The sequence below is a fragment of the Alligator mississippiensis genome, chromosome 1 (genome assembly GCF_030867095.1).
Source record: "Alligator mississippiensis isolate rAllMis1 chromosome 1, rAllMis1, whole genome shotgun sequence".
NCBI classification, from domain to species: domain Eukaryota; kingdom Metazoa; phylum Chordata; order Crocodylia; family Alligatoridae; genus Alligator; species Alligator mississippiensis.
The window spans coordinates 446,746,153-446,767,324 of NC_081824.1; the positions used below are offsets into that span (position 1 = coordinate 446,746,153).

Consider the following 21,172-nt stretch of genomic DNA (forward strand, 5'->3'; position numbering starts at 1 on the left):
CACACTCAGTGAGAGGCACACAATGATGGTCTCAGGCATTGTACAATCCTTGGTGGTACTAAATGCCTACCACTCTTTTGGTTTGGGTTCAGCAGAACCAGGGCCACCCACAACAGCCTTTTCTAAATGTTTATGGGAGACCACAAGCAATTGCAGCTTTGCTAGTTCCTCCAACAGTTTCATAGTTTGTAGGGTCTGAAGGGAACTTGACAGATCATCAAGTCCAACCCCCTGCCATGGCAGGAAAGGGCACTGGGGTCAAACGACCTCAGCAAGGTGTCTATCTAGCCTCCTCTTAAAGACCCCCAGGGTAGGAGCCAGCACCACTTCTCTTGGAAGTTGGTTCCAGATTCTAGCCGCCCTGACAGTGAAGTAGCGCCTTCTGATGTCTAGTCTGAATCTACCCTCTGCCAGCTTGTGACCATTATTTCTAGTCAGTCCTGGTAGTGCTCGGGGGAACAGGGACTCCCCCAATGCCTGCTGGTCCCCCCTGACTAGTTTGTAACAGGCCACTAGATCTTCCCTCAGCCTTCTCTTGTGGAGGCTGAACAGGTTCAGGTCCCTTAGCCTCTCCTCGTAGGGCCTGCCCTGCTGCCCCCCGATCATGCGGGTGGCCCTCCTCTGGACCCTCTCAATGCTGTCCACATCTCTCCTGAAGTGCGGTGCCCAGAACTGGACGCAGTACTCCAACTGCGGCCTAACCAGTGTCATATAGAGGGGGAGGATCACCTCCTTGGACTTGCTTGAGATGCATCTGTGGATGCATGACAAGGTGCCCAACAGTCACTGAGTTGCCTTCCCAGTTGAATTCAAGCATAAGTGTACAATGAATATTTTTCTATCCCTGAGATGTTAGATCAATACATTCATAATCATGCGATTCTAGTAAAGTGTTATCCAAAATAGTTAACTTGACCTCACTGCCAAGGTGACACAAAATGTTCCTCATATTATTCAGTTTTGAGATTTTGAACTGTTGTATAGCATTTCCATGACTATCATGCTGAGCACTACAGAAAAAGTGCTCTTGGATCCCAGAATGTACCATCCAAAGTAGAGATGGTGTGTGGACACCCTAAACTCATGCTTCTTGTTTTGTTAAGAGAAGCCTCAGTTGAGGTGAACTGGTTGTTGAGACCCCACACACACTCTGATCTCTTCTTTTTTAACTTCTGTTTTTCTTTATTTTTTACCTTTTCTTGTGCTTTTCTCTCATCTAGTCTCCCCTCCACCTTGTCTGGTAGCTCTGCTTCCCAGCCCCAGTTCCCATTCACTAAAGAGATGCATATATTTGGAGAGGGCACTCTGGCACCATCCAGGCTTAAGATGAGTGCTAGAAGGAGGGCAACTGTCCCCACTTGCTGCAGACAGAAGGAGCAAAGCAATGGATTTAAATTGCACCAAAGTTAATTCAGATTGGATCCTAGGAAAATTTTCTTACTGTTAGCATATTACGGCACTGGAATAAGCTGCCAAGCAAATTTGTGAAATCTCCAGTGAAGCAGATTCCTTGAAGCAGGCCAGAGAAGCATTGGACAGGGATGATTCAGGAGTAGCATTTGTGCAAGGGGTTGGACAGTTATATTTCCCTTATCTAAACAACTGCCTCTCTTGGGGTGGAAACACTCCACTAACTCATTCTAAAGACAAGCAAGACAAAATCCTAGTCTTCTGGTGTCTTTTCCCTGGGACAGGGACACTGTAGTAGTTCATTTGCTAAACTGTTGTTGTTGCATGTGCAGGGAATTCCCAATGAAAGCTGGAGAGTAACCAAGATAAATGAACGCTACGAGCTGTGTGATACGTATCCTGCCACTCTTGTTGTGCCTGTAAATATTCCAGACGAGGAATTGAAGAGAGTGGCATCTTTTAGATCCAGGGGTCGCATACCAGTGAGTATGACAGAGGAGCTCTGATGTGGCTTTGTAAATACCGTTGTACCATGAATATTGCCAAGATCAGGTCGACAGGAGACCAGCACAAACAGTTAATGGATTATAAAAACAAAGGCAAGACATTTTGTGAGGAGTTTAGAAGGCAGCACTGTCTGGCAAAACTCCTGCCTTGAAAGAGACATAGACTAAACCAAAGTGCAAAGATAAGATAATTCAGCTAAAGCCAGACAGTAATTCAGTTTAATTTTTGAGGTAACAAAATAAACCCTGCTAATTTATTTGCAGTTTTTTGTCTTTCCTGACCTATTTTTAAGGAGTAACTGAATACTTTTTACTTAAGTCATACATAGCTCTTGATGAAGACTCTTCATATCAGGTTATAAATAAAGCATAGAGTAGTAATTGTCTTTAATAGTAACCAAAAGTATGCTGTTTGCTTTGCAGCTGTAAAACAAAGATAAATTTCCCCCAACAGGTTAACTGTTTAGATGAGAAATATAAAGCGAGAGTCAACTTGGGGGCAGGGGGAAGGTGGGTCTGCATCACTTATGGAGCTGAAAGGCACCACATTAGCTGGGAAACGAGCTGTATTCCTTCCAAGAGTCAGGTTCATACATCTTTACATTGGTTCCAATTTTAGGAGTTCATGAAGGAAAAAGAATAAATACAGGATAGTGCTGTCAATTAAATTACATCATGATTTATGTGATCCAAACCACTGGCCCCAAATCAAATACCAGGCAGAGTCCCAGAGTCAAGTAATGCCTAACTGAATTCTCCTTTTCTTTCCTAATTTTTGTGAAAGGTATTGTCGTGGATTCATCCAGAAAGTCAAGCTACAATCACACGTTGCAGCCAGCCAATGGTTGGAGTGAGCGGGAAGCGAAGCAAAGATGATGAAAAGTATCTTCAGTCCATCATGGATTCCAATGCCCAGTCCCATAAGATTTTCATATTTGATGCAAGGCCTAGTGTTAATGCTGTTGCCAATAAGGTTAGACATTCTCTCCCTTGTTGGTAGCAGGGAATGATACAATTCAGAGTTAGCCTACCATTACACTGTAACATTAACTCCTGAGGCTGGGAGGGAAGGTGGGTTCTTGCTGTTATATGGAGTCTGATTTTAATTTCATTGGACCTCCAGGGAAGCAGAAGCATTCACCTGCCATAACCCAATTGTAGGATCATGGCCTACGATTATAGTGGAAGAAAAGATAATCAAGCCTATCAGGGTTTAAGAACAGATATTGGTTGGGACATTATGAGTGCTTGCAGATGAAAACAAAACAAAACAGCACTTTACTGTAAACTTGGCACATTCCCATGCCGAGCCCCACACATACCCAGAAGAGGCAGCGTGTTACTTCAGCTTAGCTCATCCAACATATGTAAAGATCATACACTTTAGTGCGGCCTTTTTGGCACTTTTATCTAATAGCTTTTATTGAATCAGCTGTAGGTAGAAGCACAAAAAAGCCCCACTGAAGCACCCAATCTTTACAGACACTACAGAGCCAGGTTGAAGGAAGGGTCTGTTTCTTCTGGTAAAGCATTTTTTTAAATATCTGCAGGCAGCCTATGTTTAGCAATATAAAACAGGATTTCTAGCACCCTGGATTTGGGGTACCACTGTTTCCAGTGCCCAGAGCCATGACTCTGATTTTCCAAGGTGTTCAGCATTCTCTGTAACCTCTAACTTTATCAGGGCCTGTGAATGCTTAATACTTTTGAAAATAGGAGCTTAGGGGTTTTGAGCTGGGTCACTTCTGAATATTTGGTAGCCTGTGATATCTCAGTTGTCAGTGGAATAACTCAGAATGTAGCCCTTTTCCCTAATGCTGCTACATAGCATGTAGTAGATTGTGTAGCTTTGTTTTCATGCCAGAATTAGTTTGCTGTCTGGGCTCTGGACCTTTTCCAGCGATGTCTCCCCATTTTTGAAAAGGCAATTAGCCATGGAGAAAATACAGCACTTCCTATATAATACTATAATGAGGGTGCTGGAGGGCAGAATTGTGGTTCTGATGAACTTGACAATTGAATGGGTGTAAATGATGAGTATGAAGAAATCTCCTTCAGTGGGGTATTCTTTACTTTTTTTTTCACAAAACACACTATTAAGGAGAAACAGTTTATGCAAGGAAAATATATTAAGACACTGGGCAAAAATAATTGTTTTCTTGAGTGTGGATTTGAATAGATGATATGGATCTATTTTTTGCTGTTTATCCTTTTGATAATTTATTTTGATACTGTTTATCAAAACATTATTCTCCTTCATCAGGTTGAACGATCATTAAGAAAAATATATTTGGTTTCCTATGGGTTTTGTTTTTCTTCCTCAGGCTAAAGGAGGAGGCTATGAAAGCGAGGATGCCTATCAGAATGCAGAATTAGTCTTCCTGGACATTCACAACATTCATGTTATGAGAGAATCATTGAGAAAATTGAAGGAGATAGTATATCCTAACATTGAGGAGACTCATTGGTTATCCAACTTGGAATCAACTCATTGGTTAGAACATATTAAGGTGTGCATGTGGGCAATCAAATATATCCGAGTTAGCACCTATTGTATATGTATCTGTGTCATTGAAAAGAAGTGCCATTCAATTCATTGTCTGGGTCCCGTGTCTAGAGCTGGCCAAAGTGCAGGATTTCCAGTTTCTGACAAACATCTGATTTTTAAATCAGTTTTCATCCAAATCTTACCAAACTCACAATTCCATAATGTGACCTGGAAATTTTGAAAAAGCAAAAGTCTTCAGGAAAGGCCTCACCATGGTGCTCCTGAGTATCATGTTTCTTGAGACCTCACAGCTGCTGAGAGCTAGTAGCAGCCAGGAAACTCATATGAATGTTAGTGTCACTCAGCAGTGACCAGCGTTCCTAGTATATGCCAAGTGCCACAGACTGCCCTGGGTCAGGGACTGCTGGATGTCAAGACCCCCTGCCCCAGTCTGGGGTATTCTACACAGCAAGGCTGCCCTGAACACAGACCTAATGGAAACTTCTCCCTGGGCTTACATTCCCAGCTCCACAGAAGGGACCGTGGATAATATGAGAGTCCCAGTTAAACCAAAGGTCCCAGTGTTGCCAGGCTTCCTAGTGCAAAGCTTGAGCCAAGTGCTGAATTCTAGCTGAGGCTCCCAGGGCTTTCAGACTCTCAGCACTGGCAGCATTGGGCTGGGAAGACCTGGCATGATTGGCTACCCTGGAGCTGCAGACCCTGGAAGTCGTGGGGCCCCCAACACCCTGTCATGAATACAGGCAGGGATGTACGGGAGCCTTGCCTTGTTCACCAAAAGTTTGGCAAACCCAAGACATTTTGGACAAAATATTTCAGATGCTATGAACTGGTGCTCTTACTGAAAACCACTTCTAGTCTGCTCTGTCTTCCTAATAAAAAGTAGAGGATCCAGTCTGCTCCTGGGACAGTTGTAAGAAAACTGCTGTTTTATGCCTTGTATTCGACTTGCAAAATAAGAGCCACACTGCCAGGAGTTCCACTGTAGTCAGCAAGGGGTCAGTGCGGCCAGTCACAGTGGGTGTTTCTCTATTGCCTCTGACCATGTGAGGGAGCACTGCTGTGAAAATGTGCCCTGCCCACTTGTATCCAGGCCCACCAGTTTGCAGAGCAGGTGGCTCAGTCATCTTAAGCGCATGCCCTGACCCTGTACCAAGGTGCTCTGACTTGGGCACCCCCAGGACTGCTGTGAGCTGTCTTCGCTTCTGATTTTCATGGCTGGCTGGGGACAAGCGTATGGAGCTTTTCTCAGCAACGGATCGGATCCCACTCAGGAGGTGGTATAGACACATACCCTGTTGTTTCTCAGAAAGTTCATATGGCATCTTCCTTTCTTTACTGTTTTACTTAATGTTCAGTAGAGGTTAGACTGAAGATACATTTTTGTTCTTTTATAGGAGGAAATGAATGAATTGTTTAGTCATTTTTATCCTTTCCTGGTTTCTGTAACCTAGAAACTAGTAGTTTCATGCACACTTTTGCTTGATTTGGCCTGCAGTATTTATCATAGGTTGTCATTTCATTGTGAAAATCAAAGAAGGTTTCTCCTCTTCTGAAAATAATCTCTGGATATGGGTGTATGTTAGACACCTGCATTAGGTAAGGGTATCTGGGGGCTTTAGTGTCTGGGAAAGTTTAATGTCTAAAATGGAAAGTTACAAGCCATCCTTTTGGGAGGAGTCAAACACAGTTATTCGTCATGAAATGGGTTGTGCTTCCAATCAGTGTTTTTGGTAAAATTTGAGTACAGTACCTGCATATGCAAGTGTAGCATATTCAGGCAGACTGCCTGCAGTTATGACTTTATAGTGGCAATAAGGTGATAAGGAACTTTTCCTAACTTGCCAATTTCTTTCTTTCTGGGTAAGATATAACCAGTTTAGTTCCTCTCATGAATGCTACAGCTGTTACTGTAACAGACTGCCGCAGTTAAAATTGACATGGTTAAAACAGGATTATGACTGTCATGTAGATGGGACCTAATTGTGCTCCAATAAGTAGGTTAAACCCTGGACTACCCAAGGATAGCAGCTGTGAAATTGGCTGCAGGAATCTACAGGGGCCTTTCAAAGTCAAGTCCGCCCTACAACTGTAACCTCACTGAAGCGGGTGATAACCATTTTATAACCATAGAGCAGATGTGACCCTTGCCTTCTCCAGAGGTGTCACAGCACTCCATTTATAGTTCATATGATATAGGGAAACTTCCTTAATGCCTTTTCTGTGTCCCAGCTAATTCTCGCTGGAGCCCTTCGGATTGCTGATAAGGTGGAATCAGGGAAGACGTCCGTGGTTGTGCATTGCAGTGACGGCTGGGACCGAACAGCCCAGCTCACTTCTCTGTCCATGCTCATGCTGGATGGCTACTATCGGACAATAAGGGGATTTGAAGTGCTTGTCGAGAAGGAATGGCTGAGTTTTGGGCACAGATTTCAGCTGGTGAGTTTAGAGTCTTTTGTGGGTGGAAAAGGTTGCATGTCACATGGTCAGAGCAGCAATACTGTTTAGTAACACTTGTCTGATCGCATCTGAGCTCACAGAGGAAGGGCAAACACCAATAACATTCACCTTGCCATGGTATATTCTTCATTTATGGCTCCTCATCCTTTATCATGCAAGCCATTAGTGGCAGGTAGGGTAAGAGCAAGGGGTTCCAGGCTCTAATACTTGTCTAAGCAGGGGTGCTCAATGCCTGGCCTGTAGGCCAGCTATGGCCTGAAAAGCCCTGGCATCCAGCCTGTGAGGTTCTCCATGGATTGGCAGGGGCGTGGTGGCCATTAATAGTGCCACTTCTTCCCTGCTGCCAAATTACCATGCCCTGCACAGCCTGATTGAATATGGTAGAAACTTTTCCTCAGAAACACTCTCCCAGAATGGCCCCCATGTGTAACTGGATTGGAGCCAGACTACTCCCCCCATGTGGCCAGATTAGGGCCAGGCTTACCCCCCACGATGCAGTTGGAGTGGGCCCACTCACCGCCTGTCCTATGCCCCAGATCTGGCCTCACTGCCCATCCAGACTGCAGGGCAAAAATGTTTGGCACCACTGGTCTATAGCATTCATTTTCCACCTGACCATGACCAAGTCACTTACCAGGTTTCCAATTTGCATGTTGAAGTGACACTTCCCTCATTTTGCAAATAGGGAGACTGAGGCAGTGAGCAATTGAGGCTCTGATTCAGCAAAACCACTTAGCTACCACTAAGTGGTCATAGTAAGCATATTAGTGGCCTCATAAGCAGCAGTACACAGTAGTATTGTTACTAGCCTGCTTCTATTTTATGTTTGTATAGTGTATCACAGCATGGGAAGTCTTAGGCCTTACAGTAATACAAAAAACAAATAATTGGGGCATAGGTGGCTTGTCCAAGGCCACCCACAGCAAGGCTGGTGTTAAGGCCTTCAGCTACAAATACTTTAATGACTATGATCCACCCCAAAGGAGGAGTACTCTGCACTGGTCTGGACCTGTAGGGAGCGAACCAGGAAAGCCAAGGCTGCGACTGAACTCCAACTGGCTACACATATCAAGTACAATAAAAAGTCCTTTTTTAGATATGTGGGGAGCCGGAGGAAAAGCAAGGGTAACACTGGACCCCTGCTAAACCAGATGGGGCAACTGACACCTGACGCCCAGGAAAAAACCAATCTGCTCAATGGGTATTTTGCGTCAGTTTTTCACCAGCCTCAAGGGACGGCCCTGCTCAATATGGTATGGGACAGCCAGGGTGAGGGTTGGCCATGTGAAGACACACCTTGAGAGGGTGGACACCTTCAAGTCAGCTGCCCCAGACAGCTTAAACCCCAGGGTACTTAAGGAGCTGGCTAGCATCCTAGCTCGGCCACTGGCATGGATCTTGGAGAACTGGTGCTCAGGTGAAGTGCCTGAAGGTTAGAAGAAGGCCAATGTGGTGCCTCTTTTCAAGAAAGGGAGGAAAGTAGATCCGGGGAACTACAGGCTCATCAGCCTGACCTCCATCCCTGGGAAAATCTTGGAGAAATTCATCAAAGAGACCGTTCTTGATAAACTGGCTAAAGGCAACTTCTTGAAGGACAGCCAGCACAAGTTTGTTGCAGGTAGGTCTTGCCTGACCAATCTCATCTCCTTCTACAACCAGGTGACATATCACCTGGATAAGGGAGAAAAGATTGACATCATATATCTTGACTTTAAAAAAGCTTCCGATCTGGTATCCCTTGATCATCTTATAGAAAAACTGGCCAACTGTGGCCTCGGCTACATCACAGTCCGCTGGCTGGGGAATTGGCTTTGAGGTCAGACCCAGAGAGTGGTAGTTGACGGAAATCAATCATCGTGGTGCACCGTAACCAGTGGGGTCCCCCAAGGCTCCGTCCTTGGGCCTATCCTTTTCAACATCTTAATTAATGATGTGGACATTAGTGTCAGAAGCAGACTGGCCAAGTTCACTGTTGACACCAAACTTTGGGAAAAGCGTCCACACCCGAGGACAGGATGGTGATCTAGGCTGACCTTGACAGGCTTGGAAAATGGGCAGATGAAAACCTGATGGCCTTCAACTCTGAAAAATGCAAGGTACTCCATCTTCAGAAGAAAAACCTGCAGCATGCTTATAGGCTTGGCAGAGCTATGCTGGCTAGCACCATAGTCGAAAGGGACTTGGGGGTCATGATTGACCACAAGATGAATATGAGCCACCAATGTGATGTTGCAGCCAGCAAAGCGAGCAAAACTCTGACTTGCATCTATAGATGCTTCTCCAGCAAATCCCAGGATGTCATCCTCCCATTGTACTCGGCCTTGGTGAGGCCTCAGCTGGAGTACTGTATCCAATTCTGCGCTCCACAATTTAAAACGGATGTGGAGAAGCTTGAGAGAGTGCGGAGGAGAGCCACGCGCATGATCAGTGGTCAGGAAAACAGGCCTTATGATGAGAGGCTGAGAGCTCTGGGACTCTTCAGCCTGGAAAACTGCAGGCTCAGGGGTGACCTGGTGCCTGCCTATAAGGGGTGTACATCAGGATCTGGGGGAACGTCTATTCACCAGAGCGCCCCATGGGATGACAAGGTCAAATGGTCACAAACTCCTCCAAGACCGTTTCAGGCTGGACATAAGGAAGAACTTCTTTACTGTCTGAGCCCCCAAGACCTGAAACAGACTCCCTCCAGAGGTGGTGCAAGCCCCTACTCTGGATTCCTTTAAGAGTCAATTGGACGTTTATCTTGCTGGATCCTGTGACCCCAACTGACTTCCTGCCCCTGGGGTAGGGGGCTGGACTCGATGACCTTCTGAGGTCCCTTCCAGCCCTAATGTCTATGAAATCTATGAATAAAAACTGCCAGGGGGTAGTGATGATGAGTTAGTATTGGTACAGTGCTTGGAAGCTGTGAAGTGTTTATGTGATAGTTATTGCTAGAAGCTGGGCTTACCTGTAGTGCTCAAGTTTTTTATCCTGTTCTTCTGTAGTAGCTAAGATGACATGCATAACTGAAAGGAACAAATATCTAGACTTTTGGGGGGTCTTCTGAGCCATAGCTGTAAAATACAGTTGATGCCAAAATAACATTGGAAACCTCTATTCAGTCATTTTTTGCTTTAATTTCTGTATAAAGTGCATTCCACATGAAAAGGTCCCAGGAACGGATTGCACTTTAGAAACCAAAGGAATAAGCTCCCCTGAGTGCCTTCCCCTCCTAATATAAACACGGTAAAATCAGGACATTTTGAAACCATATAAGTTGTTGCAGGCTACTGCATTAGTACCCAGGTACAAAACACCCAAGCGGTTTACCTTAGAAGCTGTATACTAATTCAGTGTCTTTTTTTGTCCTCCCTGTATCAGAGAATTGGCCATGGAGATAAGAATCATGCAGATGCTGACAGATCTCCTGTTTTCCTCCAGTTCATTGACTGTGTCTGGCAAATGACAAGACAGGTAAATTTCTGGGCTGCACATGTGTTTTGAAAGCCTTTATACGTGTGACTTGGAACAGTGTATCTAGCCAGTGAACTTGCTCTGGTTTTAAATGAAAATACAACAATCCCTTTGGCTTATCTGTTTTGGCTTTACTTCAGTCTAGGTAAAACTTTGGAGTGTCAAAATGAATTAGGAGCCTGGTTCACAAAATGCCAGTGAGATTTAGGAGCACTTAGGCACCCATGTCACTGAGTTGCTTTAGAATTTTACTCCCTTTTTCAGAGCAGCAGGTGAGGAGAAGGGCTCCAGACAGCTGGTTTTGTTTCATTTCAGTGAGTTTTGAAAGCAAGCGTATTGATCCTGATGTGATAAACAGTGTTGGAAACTAAGTTCCTTTAGTCACAGAGCAGCTTCAGCACAGGCAGAGCCAATAAAACTCCCTTGGGATACTCCAAACCTGCTATGGACAGGCTGACTATTGGAGCTGAGAGCTTACGAGCTTAGGGCTCTGAGAAGGACTCTGCCTCTATGGCTGCTCTGCATTTGGCGCCTCTACCACGACCTCTGGGTTGTAATTCTAAGTTCACAGAGCCCTGGGCAGACACTTTATTGAAAAAAAATAGTCCTATAATGATTTGAAGTCAGAATGAATGTTGATGGGCTTGTAACTTTGGGGTGCTTTTCAAAGTGGAATAGGAGGAAGGCAGGATGCTCCTGTCCTAGGAATTGGTAATCCATCCTCCACATGGTTTACTCTTACTCTTATGAAATCCAGCTACTGTTGAAGAATGGGTGTTTGGGATATACTAACCTGCAGCAGATCAGAGGCAGGAGAGACTCCTTAGACCTTCTAGCCATGGGACCTGGGCTTAGTAGCCAAGAAGGGAACGGGGATAAGGAGAATTAGGGCTACACCTGCTGTGAACAGGCTGACTACTGGAGCTGAGGGCTCTCTGCATATCTCTGTGTCCACTCACCCCTGTACCCATCCCACATCCCTTCCAAGAGCTCCAGTTTTCCCCCTCCACAACTTATAACCCTGCCATGATTCAGACCACCCTCCAGCACCATACCTGGCTTGTGTTCATTACTGCATTGCTCTGCCATGACTTGAAAAACCTAAAATATTATTTTCATACCTTTTCCACATTTTCTCCTAGCTAGTGAGCAGGTGCGGACCTACAAAATTTCTGTTCCCTAGTAAATTGACTTTGTGACACATGATGCACAGCCCTATTCTGCAATAAATCACTTGAATCCTGGGTAAAGCTACCTTTTGAACTAATAACTTTTTATACAGTAACTTTTAAGTAGTAATGTGCGCTCCCAGTGTCAGGTTCATCCTGTTCTGTACGAACTGGTTCCCTTGCCACCTACTGACCCAGTGCTGTAAAGGGCTTACAGTGGGCCCGCAGTTTGGGAGAGCAGGCCCAAGTGTCCTATCGAACAATGGAACAAATTTACTGTGGATAAAAATATGGGGGAAGTTCCTCTGCAGTGATTGTGCTGTGTGTCTTCCCCCTTCGAATGATTCCATTTTTGAAAAATTGTGATAAAACAAGTGGGAGACTTTTTAAAACAAAAAAAGAAAGAAAAATAGCCCTGGAGCATTGGGATATCAGGACATTTGCCATGGCTAACTGTTACAGGAGCACCTACATGTTCCACTGGGTGTCAAGATGTGATGTCAAAGCCTAGAGTCCTGTAACCTATTCCTGACCTGTGAACTAGTAGTATGGCTTTCATCCTAATTCTCTATTGGATGTGGGGATTATTTCCAATAATCACCTGAGGCTTCCTACCCTCTGCCACATCTCATTCAATCTCACTTCATGGTGTGGCATTAGCAGCAGGCATAATAGAGCAAACTTCAGTTGAAGCAATATTGGTTGTGCATAAACAGTAATCAGATCCTTCAGGCCTCTGGCTGCTGCACAAAATTCCTTCTTGCATGTCAAGCATATTTTTAAGGGGTGCTTGCTTCTGGAAAGTAGGAATATAACTGAAGAAACAGACAGATAATCCAGTGCAGAGTGGTTATAAAGTCAGCTCATTAATGCTATCAATTGGTACAGACGTGTTATGTTCATTTGCAACAAGTAATAAATTGTTTAAGAAAAAACCTCTCTTTTTGGTTGTGCTGGAAGTTTCCTACAGCCTTTGAATTCAACGAGTACTTCCTGATAACCATTCTGGACCACCTGTACAGCTGTTTGTTTGGAACATTCCTGTGTAGCAGTGAGCAGCAGAGGGTGAAAGAGGTAAGCCTCGTTCTTTCCCCAGGTGAACACATTGTACTTGTATTCTTTAAAAGGGCTAATGAAAGCTTACCAGTTCCCAGTGACTTCAGTGGTTTTGGACCTAAGAGACTTTCTTGCAAAACAGCTGATATTCAGGATTCCCTCTACCTGCAAAAAGTAATGCTGATTGTTCTAACTTAACTTCTGTGCTTCAGAACAGTGCACGTTTCCCTCCCTGTAGTGCAGACAGCTGCCTTCAGCCACTTCCTGCTGCTTTCATTGGTCACCTTACATATTCTAGGCGGGTGGAAGAGTACTTTTGTTTGACTTTGGTTAGACACATGCTTCTCCTGATCACTTTTTTCCTCTAGTCCTTTAAGTTGTCGCTTGAGACCATTTTCACTATATAGAAATCAGGAAGCATGTACTGTCATACTGCACACCTGGTTAACACCAAGGACATTACAGGTTTTCAGATGTGCTCTTTTTATTTCATCTTGGATGAGCTGGAGCTGCCAGCCATCAAGGAGGATTTAGCCCAGCCAGTTCTGTCCCCTTATCTGGCCAACATGATCAGTGCTTCATGCAGGAACAAAACCTAAAACGTAAATGCAGGGATTCTGTGTAGGTTGAAATGAATTAAAACAGTTTGTTAAAGTAGGAAATACCCTTATAGTGCCCACAGGCTGGCTCTAGGCTAGGAGTGTGTAATTCACCAGCAGCAGTGGTAGCGGCAGAGGCTGTAGGGCTAAGGGCTGTTAATGACTGTGTAGCAGAGAACTGCTGTGTGTAGGGTTTAGTGGTGGTAGAATACCTGGTCAGTGTGCTGCACATGACCGATGGGTGTGCAGAGGTGAAACGTGTCATTCCAAAGCAGCAAGCACATGCAATCCATTGTCTCTTTAAGGCCCTAGTGTAAAAAAGCACTTAAACACGTGTATTTCCATCGATTTGGAAGGAGCTACTCACATTTACTTCACTTAAATCAAAGCCTAAATCCAGGGCTTTCTTTTTTTTTTTTCTGTGCACATAAATGCACCAGTGCCTTTCTAGGAGCCCTTCAAAGAGGTGAAGCTAAGCAGAAGTAATGATCGGTAATGAGCAGCCTTCTCACCCCATCTCAGCCTTCAGCATTTCCACTGTAGATGCCCAGCTCCACTCTGGACGGGGGTTTCCACTTGTGCTGAGGGGGAATTTTGATTTGTGCAGGGGCTTGAGATGGGAATAAAGATAAGATGGGAATAAAGGGCGTTTTCATGCCAGAATGTGTGTATGCCTGTCTGCCTGTGCTTGCATTACAGAAACCACTTCAAAAGGATGAAGTGTATTTTTTTTTGGCTAGGGAAAGGCAGCCAGATTTGTATTAATGGCGAACATATGCATATGGTGGTATAAATACTCAAGCTGTGTAGATAAATGCTAGAGCTCATATGGCTGCGCATGTAAAATGAAGCTTTTATTTTCCCCCCCTGCAGAGCCTTCCAAAAAAGACTGTGTCACTGTGGTCCTACATCAATAGCCAGCTTGAAGACTTTACAAACCCCTTGTACGTGAGCTACACCAACCATGTGTTGTATCCAGTAGCCAGCATGCGCCATCTAGAGCTTTGGGTGGGATATTACATCAGATGGAATCCAAGGATGAAACCACAGGTGAACAGGTTTTTTGTTTAATGTGTTAGAAGTTGTCTCTCACTGACATTACTAAGGAGCCTGTAGACTTGGCTGTTGACAAATATGTGGTAGTATCCAGCTGGAGCTGTTTTAGCTTGCATTTGTATTTAAAAAACAAACAAACCTGAAAACTTTAAGAATTGTTTCCAGTCTGTTGCAGCAGTCTATTGAAAATCCTGGCTACTTTTTAAATTAGATGCCTAAAATTAAGTCCCCAGGTAAATAATCTGAAAGCAGAGATTTGGGTGCCATAGGCATCTTCTCCCTGATACTTCTGCAGATGTCAGCTTGTGAAATTCCCACTGATGGCTTTTAGCTAGTGGTTTTCACCATTATTAAAATTTCCATTAAAGCCAGTAAGCACTTCACATTGCAAGCTTGTTGTATGGAAATCACACACCCTGTGGTAATTTTACAACAGTATTGTACATCGATTTAAAAGTATGCCAGTGTACATAATGGATGGATGTACAGCTTATCCCAACATAGCTGAAGGGTATGGACTGCTGTTACTGGGCTTGGTCACTAGGTGGCAAGGAGCAACAGAGGGGATTACATAGTCCATATACAGTCTAAAAGTGGGGAAAGAGCATCTTTGGTCTGAGCTGCATTCTGCCATCACTCAGGCTCAGGCTCTTTTGTATTGCAGGAGCCTGTTCACAATCGATACAAAGAACTTCTTGCAAAGCGGGCCGAGCTGCAGAAGAAGGTGGAGGAGCTCCAGAGAGAAATAACTAACCGATCAACCTCCTCCTCAGAGAGAGCTGGCTCTCCTGCCCAATGTGTGGCTCCTGTGCAGACAGTTGTATAATGACTTTTCTATTAAGTACTTTCCAGGACCATGATATAAGGGCAGCTTTTCTAGCAGGAAACCCTCTGAAGTTAAAACCTGGTGTCTAGGAGATGCCGATTTATTTATTATATTTCTCTCCAGGGTTATTTATTAGTACTGTAACATTAATGGAAACTTAAGCAAAATCATGCCCCCTATGCAATTAGTTTTCTTAGTGGCTAGATTACTATAAAACTACAAATTGCACCAAAAACAAGATGCAGAGCTCTTGTTCGCATATCTGTTAGAAACTACTTTGCTTTCAGTGAGGGACAGTGCATTGGAAGGAACATTTATATAGGAAAAGTGTCTACACAGGAGAAGTCTGACAAATCTCCATTTTGCTGGAACGGATACAGACTAAAGAGGGAATAAGCAGACTTCTTATCGGTTTCAAAGTCTGGACTGCAGCTGTGTTGAACGATTGGACTTCTCAGTGTCAGTTTACATGCAAAAATGTCAAAACTGAAATGTTGCCAACATATGAAATTCCAAGAGAACCCTAAATACAGAATGTTTCCTATTGACTAATTTGTTCTTTCCTATCACATAGGAAGTTGGACCATGTATTTAGGCTTTGCTTTTATCTGGAGGTATGCAAGAGCTTAAATCAATGTCAGCTTCTTTTTAAGATATATTCCTAATAAAGCAAAGTGATACCTTATCTACAGGAAAGGCATCTTCCACCAGGAGGGTATGGGAATAGATGAATTACCACTATCCCTCAAGTTGTCCTTTTTAGGGAAGAGTTTATCTTTAGGTATCGTGTATTATTTACATCAGTTAATTCCATTAAACTAATCTTAAACCACTTTTATAAAGGATGGGGCAGGAAACAACTCCCCTGTAGTTTCTGCAGCTATTTCTTTCCCATGCCTCATACCCAAGAGATGGCAAATGCAACATATACTGGAATCGGTTGAGTTTCATTTTGCTTAGGCAAGTGTAAACTGTTATTTAATGCTTTGGTGCAGGATCATGGTGATGTATTCATAATTCATGCTGTATTTTATTTTTCTGTTTACTGATGACAGCAAATATATTGACCAAAGAAAACCTTCCGCATGTATTACAATCACACTGTAAAGTGAATGGTCAGTTGGCTGAGTTGTTTAGTCTGCTAGAGTAATATTTTAGCACTTGCTTAAATATGTTTTGTTCTGAGAGAGGGAGAGTATAGTGTATTTAAGAGTCTTGTTACCTGCACAGTGGTCAATTAAACTTTATCCAAAATCAACTTTAATGCATAACTTCATTGCAGAAAACAGGAGTGAAGACTTGTTATTTTTTGTAGTTACTTGCAAACAGTGAATTTTCCAGAGCATCTTTCCATATAAATGATAGGGACTTCTCAATAAAGGTCCATATATTTGCATCGGGTTGTGGGGGGTTACTTTGCCCCCACATCTCATTTCCATAGTAAGCAAGAGGCTCACTACCGAGACTTCAGTTTTGGTACTGTACTGTCTGAGCTCTTCCACTAGTCCATCAAGCAGCTACACACCTGTCACATGTATTCTTTCACCTCTCATAGAGAGAAGCATGTGCAGAAGAATGTTTTTGTTTGGGCAGTTAAAAAAAAGGGTTTGGCTGACTGGGAGTCAGGTGCTCTCACATCACTGAAAAGGTGGACTTCTTGAAAGACAGTCTACCTTCTGTCAGAAGCCTCTATCTTTTCTCTTTGCCACTACTTTCTACTGTCACTATCAACAGATCTACATAGGCAAGCCATGCTATGAAGTGAACAGCACGCTTGAGTTTTATAAACCTGGCTCTCTCAGTCTTTAAAAAGTTTTACCTAAACTTTGATTTCTGTGTTGCAAAAAATCAAAACAGATTCTGGATGAGAAGGCTGTGTTCAGTTCATTGTTCATAAGGACATACTCTTCCAGCCTCCAGTATAAGATGATCCTTATGTAGCAATACCCTCACCTTGCAAATTCAGTAGGGAAGAATTCTTGTTTCTTAAAATGGAGGACTTTTTCCTTAACAAAAATAAAATAAAATTAGTGAACAGGTAAGTTATTTCTTTACCTTGCTTCCAAATGTATTTATTTAGAAAACTTTAGTGCTGTCTTTTAGCCCTAACAGTAAAGTAACAACTTTTGATGCCTTGAAACTTATGTGGAAGTTTCTCTTCTCCCTCTTCTTCTTACAGATGCTTGTAATATTCAAGCTCCCTAGTTCTGGAATTGTTGCACCCTTTGAACTATTCTAGTAAGATAGTTTTTACATCTAAGTGTTCTTGTCTAGTTGTAACTAGCTGGTTCATTTTGATTTACATATAATAGCTATGAAATTAGTGGCTCAAATGTGGAGGCCATTGGAGAAACTTACATTCAAATGCTTCAACTTCTATACCTCTCTTTCAACCATGCAGGAAAGTTTTTAGACCACTGCTACAGGCACTACCACCTCTTTGTGCCTGTGTTGGGTGCAGATCTTGAGCATGTTCAGTGTGTGCCTTCTGAATCAGGCCCCTGAAAATGTATCCACCACAGAAAGAAAGCCATGGCCAGGCCCATGCATACCTTGTCTACCCTCTGAGGGCAGTCTTGAGACCTGTTACCAGGCAAAGGCCTGCAGCATGGCTGGAGGGTATCTGCAAGCAAAGTGCCCCCAGGCTTGTCCTGGTCTGGACTAGGGGAAGATGCGCGCGCGCACACACACACACACACACACACACACACAGTTCATATGCTGTTTGTAACACAAAAGCCAGGCACCTCAGAACTTCAGACTGTTAAAAGAAATACCTACTGTTCCACTTCAGCAGGTTGGCTTTATTGGCTTCCAATCATAACTTTATAGAGGTAATCAGTCTTCTGTATATTCCATGAATAGGAAACTCTGTACATTATTAACATAATAAATAATTCACTTAGATAGGCAAATCATTTTACCTTCATGTTTGTATGACAACATTCACACAGCCAAAATGAAGAATTCAAGTTAAAAGCAAGCTGCCTGGCATGATTGAGGCACTTGCACTTTAAAATATCTCAATGCTTCTCTTAGCCCTTTACCATCTAAAGGAATATGCCAGTAATGAGTTTTATCTTGACATCCTGTGGGCATGCTTAAAATGGAAGCTATTTCTGAAGACAGCTTACTCCCTTTGGACTTAAATATCATTACTCTTAGTTGTTAAAGGAAAACCAATTGGAAAAATGATGACTGTTCCTTCTCTGTGGATGTTAAAGCATCCAGAACAGTTAGAAGTGGGTAGTGGAATGCTGCAGAACAAGGACTGGATGGGTTTTCTGAAGAAAGCAAAACACTGTAACACCAAAGCCTATAACAGCAGCTGCACACACACAGAATTGCTAATGCTTTTTAAACTCATGTCCAAGTTTTGTTTTCATGTGATACGTCTTTAAACACCTACCTGTGTAAAATTTCAACAGTGTAAGCTGTAAGATCAGGTAGGCCTTTTAGTCAAGCCACCCCAAGAAAACAGTAAAATAAAGACAACCTGCAGATGGTAAGCAGGAAAAGGGAGCAGCAAAGGGCTATCAGCAGGGATACTTTTAAGAGTGAAGCTTGTTCTTTACGTACATTGTTTGGCTTAAAACCAGAACACGATCGCACCTAGAGATGGAAGAGTGAGGGGGGTTTACAATTTAAAAAGTGCACTTAGTATGCAGTAGTCTCTTTCACACATTAGAAAAAGGCAGTTGCTTTAGACCTGGAACAAAAAAAATCTAGATGGGTGGAGACTCAAAAAAAAAAAAAAAAAAATGCTCCTGCAGTACAGAAGTCAGTAGTCCCAGCTGATATCATCTTTCTGAAGTGAAGTCTGTATACTCTGCATGTCTCGCAACAGCTGTAGGTTTTTCCGGCTTTTTTCTCCAGGTTTTACTTTGATGGGACCAGCATCCTTGCCCCTTGTAGTCACAGTTGTTGTCACTCTCACCTCACTAGTTCCCTTCGTAAACCTTCTGTCTCTCTCTTCACCACAAGACTTTTTGGATTTACATTCTCTCTTGAGTTTATCAAGCTAAGAGGAAAGGCAAGAGATATATTAGGAGCAGTCCTTTTTTCACCTCATGTCCTTTATTCACACATGCCTGTGCTGCCCCCTATCCACAACAGAAAGCTGGGCATCTCCTCTCAAGATATCCAGTCAGAATAAAATCCCTTGGATTCCAATGCAGCTTCTATTCTGAATTACTGTTAGAACAAGCGGGGTCCAAGGAAGTCCCCCAATCATGAGGACAAGTGGGGAAGAACTGAAAATGCAAGACAGACTGAAAAAGTTAAGCTCTGCTTCTAGACCCATGTGAGTTTAATAAACCTATAACACTGTTAAACACTGTTAAAGGATGAGGAAGTAGAAGGATTGTGGGTTAGGCTACATGGGGGGCAAGGAGAAAGGGATTTGGTGATAGGGGTCTGCTACAGACCCCCACACCAAGGGGAAGAAATAGATTTGGGGCTCCTGAGGCAGCTCTCGGAGACCATAAAAGCTAAAGAGGCGGTAGTCATAGGGGACCCAAACTACCCAGACATCTGCTGAGAGACGCAGACGGCAAAGTCCCACCATTCATGAAGGTTTCTAACCTGTGTACAGGACCTCCACCTGATGCAGGAGGTACATGGTCCCACTAGGGGGAATGCCATACTGGATCTGGTATTGGCAACGGGGGATGACATGGTAGGGGACCTCCAGATTGGTAGCCATCTGGGGGACAGTGATCACCTAATAACAGAATTCACCATAAGACGTCGAGTGGGTAAGGTAACTAGTAGGGTGAAAGTGCTAGACTTTAGGAAAGCTGATTTCAATGAACTCAGACGATTAGTCAAAGACGCACTGCAGAGTAGGAGTTTTGAAGTGATGGGAGCCCAAGAAGGGTGGCTGTACCTTAAGGAAATGATCCTTCAGGCACAAAGCAAGACAATCCCGATGCGAGGGAAAGGGGCCAGGAGACTTCCTTGGCTGACTGGAGAAATCCAGAGCAGCCCAAGGGCCAAAAGGGGAGCACATAAAAAGTGGAAACAGGGAGAAATCACCAAAGACGAATATACCTCCTCTGCTCGCGCTTGTAGGGAGGCAGTTAGACAGGCCAAAGCTACCATGGAGCTGAGGATGGCATCCCAAGTAAAGGACAACAAGAAATTGTTTTTTAGATATATAGGGAGTTAAAGGAAGGCCCAGGGAGGAATAGGACCCCTGCTAAATGGGCAGAAACAATTGGTGACAGATAGGGGGGACAAGGCTGAACTCCTCAACGAGTTCCTTGCCTCAGTGTTCCCAAGCGAGGGGCACGGCAAATCTCACACTGGGGTTGTAGAGAGGCAGCAGCAAGGCGCCAGACTTCCATGCGTAGATCCTGAGATGGTGCAGAGTCACTTGGAAGAACTGGATGCCTTTAAGTCGGCAGGCCCGGATGAGCTCCATCCGAGGGTGCTGAAGGCACTGGCCGACATAGCAGAGCCACTGGCGGGAATATTTGAACGCTTGTGGCGCACGGGCCAAGTCCCGGAGGACTGGAGAAGGACCAGTGTGGTCCCCATTTTCAAGAAGGGGAGGAAGGAGGACCCAGGCAACTATAGGCCAGTCAGTCTCACCTCCATCCTTGGCAAAATCTTTGAAAAAATTATCAAGGCTCACATTTGCAAGAGCCCGGCAGGACAAATTATGCTGAGGGGAAACCAGCACGGGTTCGTAGCAGGCAGATCGTGCCTGACTAATCTAGTCTCTTTTTATGACCAGGTTACGAAACGCCTGCATAGAGGAGGAGGGGTGGATGTTGTGTACTTAGACTTCAGGAAGGCCTTCGATACGGTATCCCACCCCATACTAGTGAACAAGTTAAGAGGCTGTGGCTTGGATGACTACACAGTCCGGTGGGTGATGAATTGGCTAGAGGGTCGCACCCAGAGAGTCGTGGATGGGTCGGTTTCGACCTGGAAGGGTGTGGGCAGTGGGGTCCCGCAGGGCTCGGTCCTTGGACCGATACTCTTTAATGTCTTCATCAGTGACTTGGAGGAGGGAGTGAAATGTACTTTGTCCAAGTTTGCAGATGACACAAAACTGTGGGGAGATGTGGACACACCAGAGGGCAGGGAACAGCTGCAAGCAGACCTGGACAGGTTAGACA

The 21,172-nt window shown here is 44.0% G+C and overlaps 2 protein-coding genes across 11 annotated transcripts in view; one reads left to right on the forward strand and one right to left on the reverse strand.

Annotated features, from left to right (window-relative positions):
• The window catches only part of MTMR2 (myotubularin related protein 2), an 89,040-nt gene extending 72,738 nt beyond the window's left edge, over nucleotides 1–16,302 (forward strand). For all 7 annotated transcript variants that reach the window (XM_059721138.1, XM_059721139.1, XM_019483651.2 and 4 more), the window contains 8 exons: nucleotides 1,743–1,892; nucleotides 2,701–2,889; nucleotides 4,241–4,426; nucleotides 6,655–6,861; nucleotides 10,246–10,338; nucleotides 12,468–12,581; nucleotides 14,036–14,212; nucleotides 14,883–16,302. In XM_059721138.1, the coding sequence (XP_059577121.1) occupies nucleotides 1,743–1,892; nucleotides 2,701–2,889; nucleotides 4,241–4,426; nucleotides 6,655–6,861; nucleotides 10,246–10,338; nucleotides 12,468–12,581; nucleotides 14,036–14,212; nucleotides 14,883–15,044 (1,278 nt within the window). In that variant the 3' untranslated portion in view covers nucleotides 15,045–16,302. The remainder of the gene's footprint in view (nucleotides 1–1,742; nucleotides 1,893–2,700; nucleotides 2,890–4,240; nucleotides 4,427–6,654; nucleotides 6,862–10,245; nucleotides 10,339–12,467; nucleotides 12,582–14,035; nucleotides 14,213–14,882) is intronic.
• Nucleotides 16,303–17,803: 1,501 nt separating this feature from the next.
• The window catches only part of CEP57 (centrosomal protein 57), a 31,929-nt gene continuing 28,560 nt past the window's right edge, over nucleotides 17,804–21,172 (reverse strand). For all 4 annotated transcript variants that reach the window (XM_059721141.1, XM_059721144.1, XM_059721143.1 and 1 more), the window contains one exon: nucleotides 17,804–19,065. In XM_059721141.1, coding sequence (XP_059577124.1) covers nucleotides 18,826–19,065 — 240 coding nt within the window. In that variant the 3' untranslated portion in view covers nucleotides 17,804–18,825. The remainder of the gene's footprint in view (nucleotides 19,066–21,172) is intronic.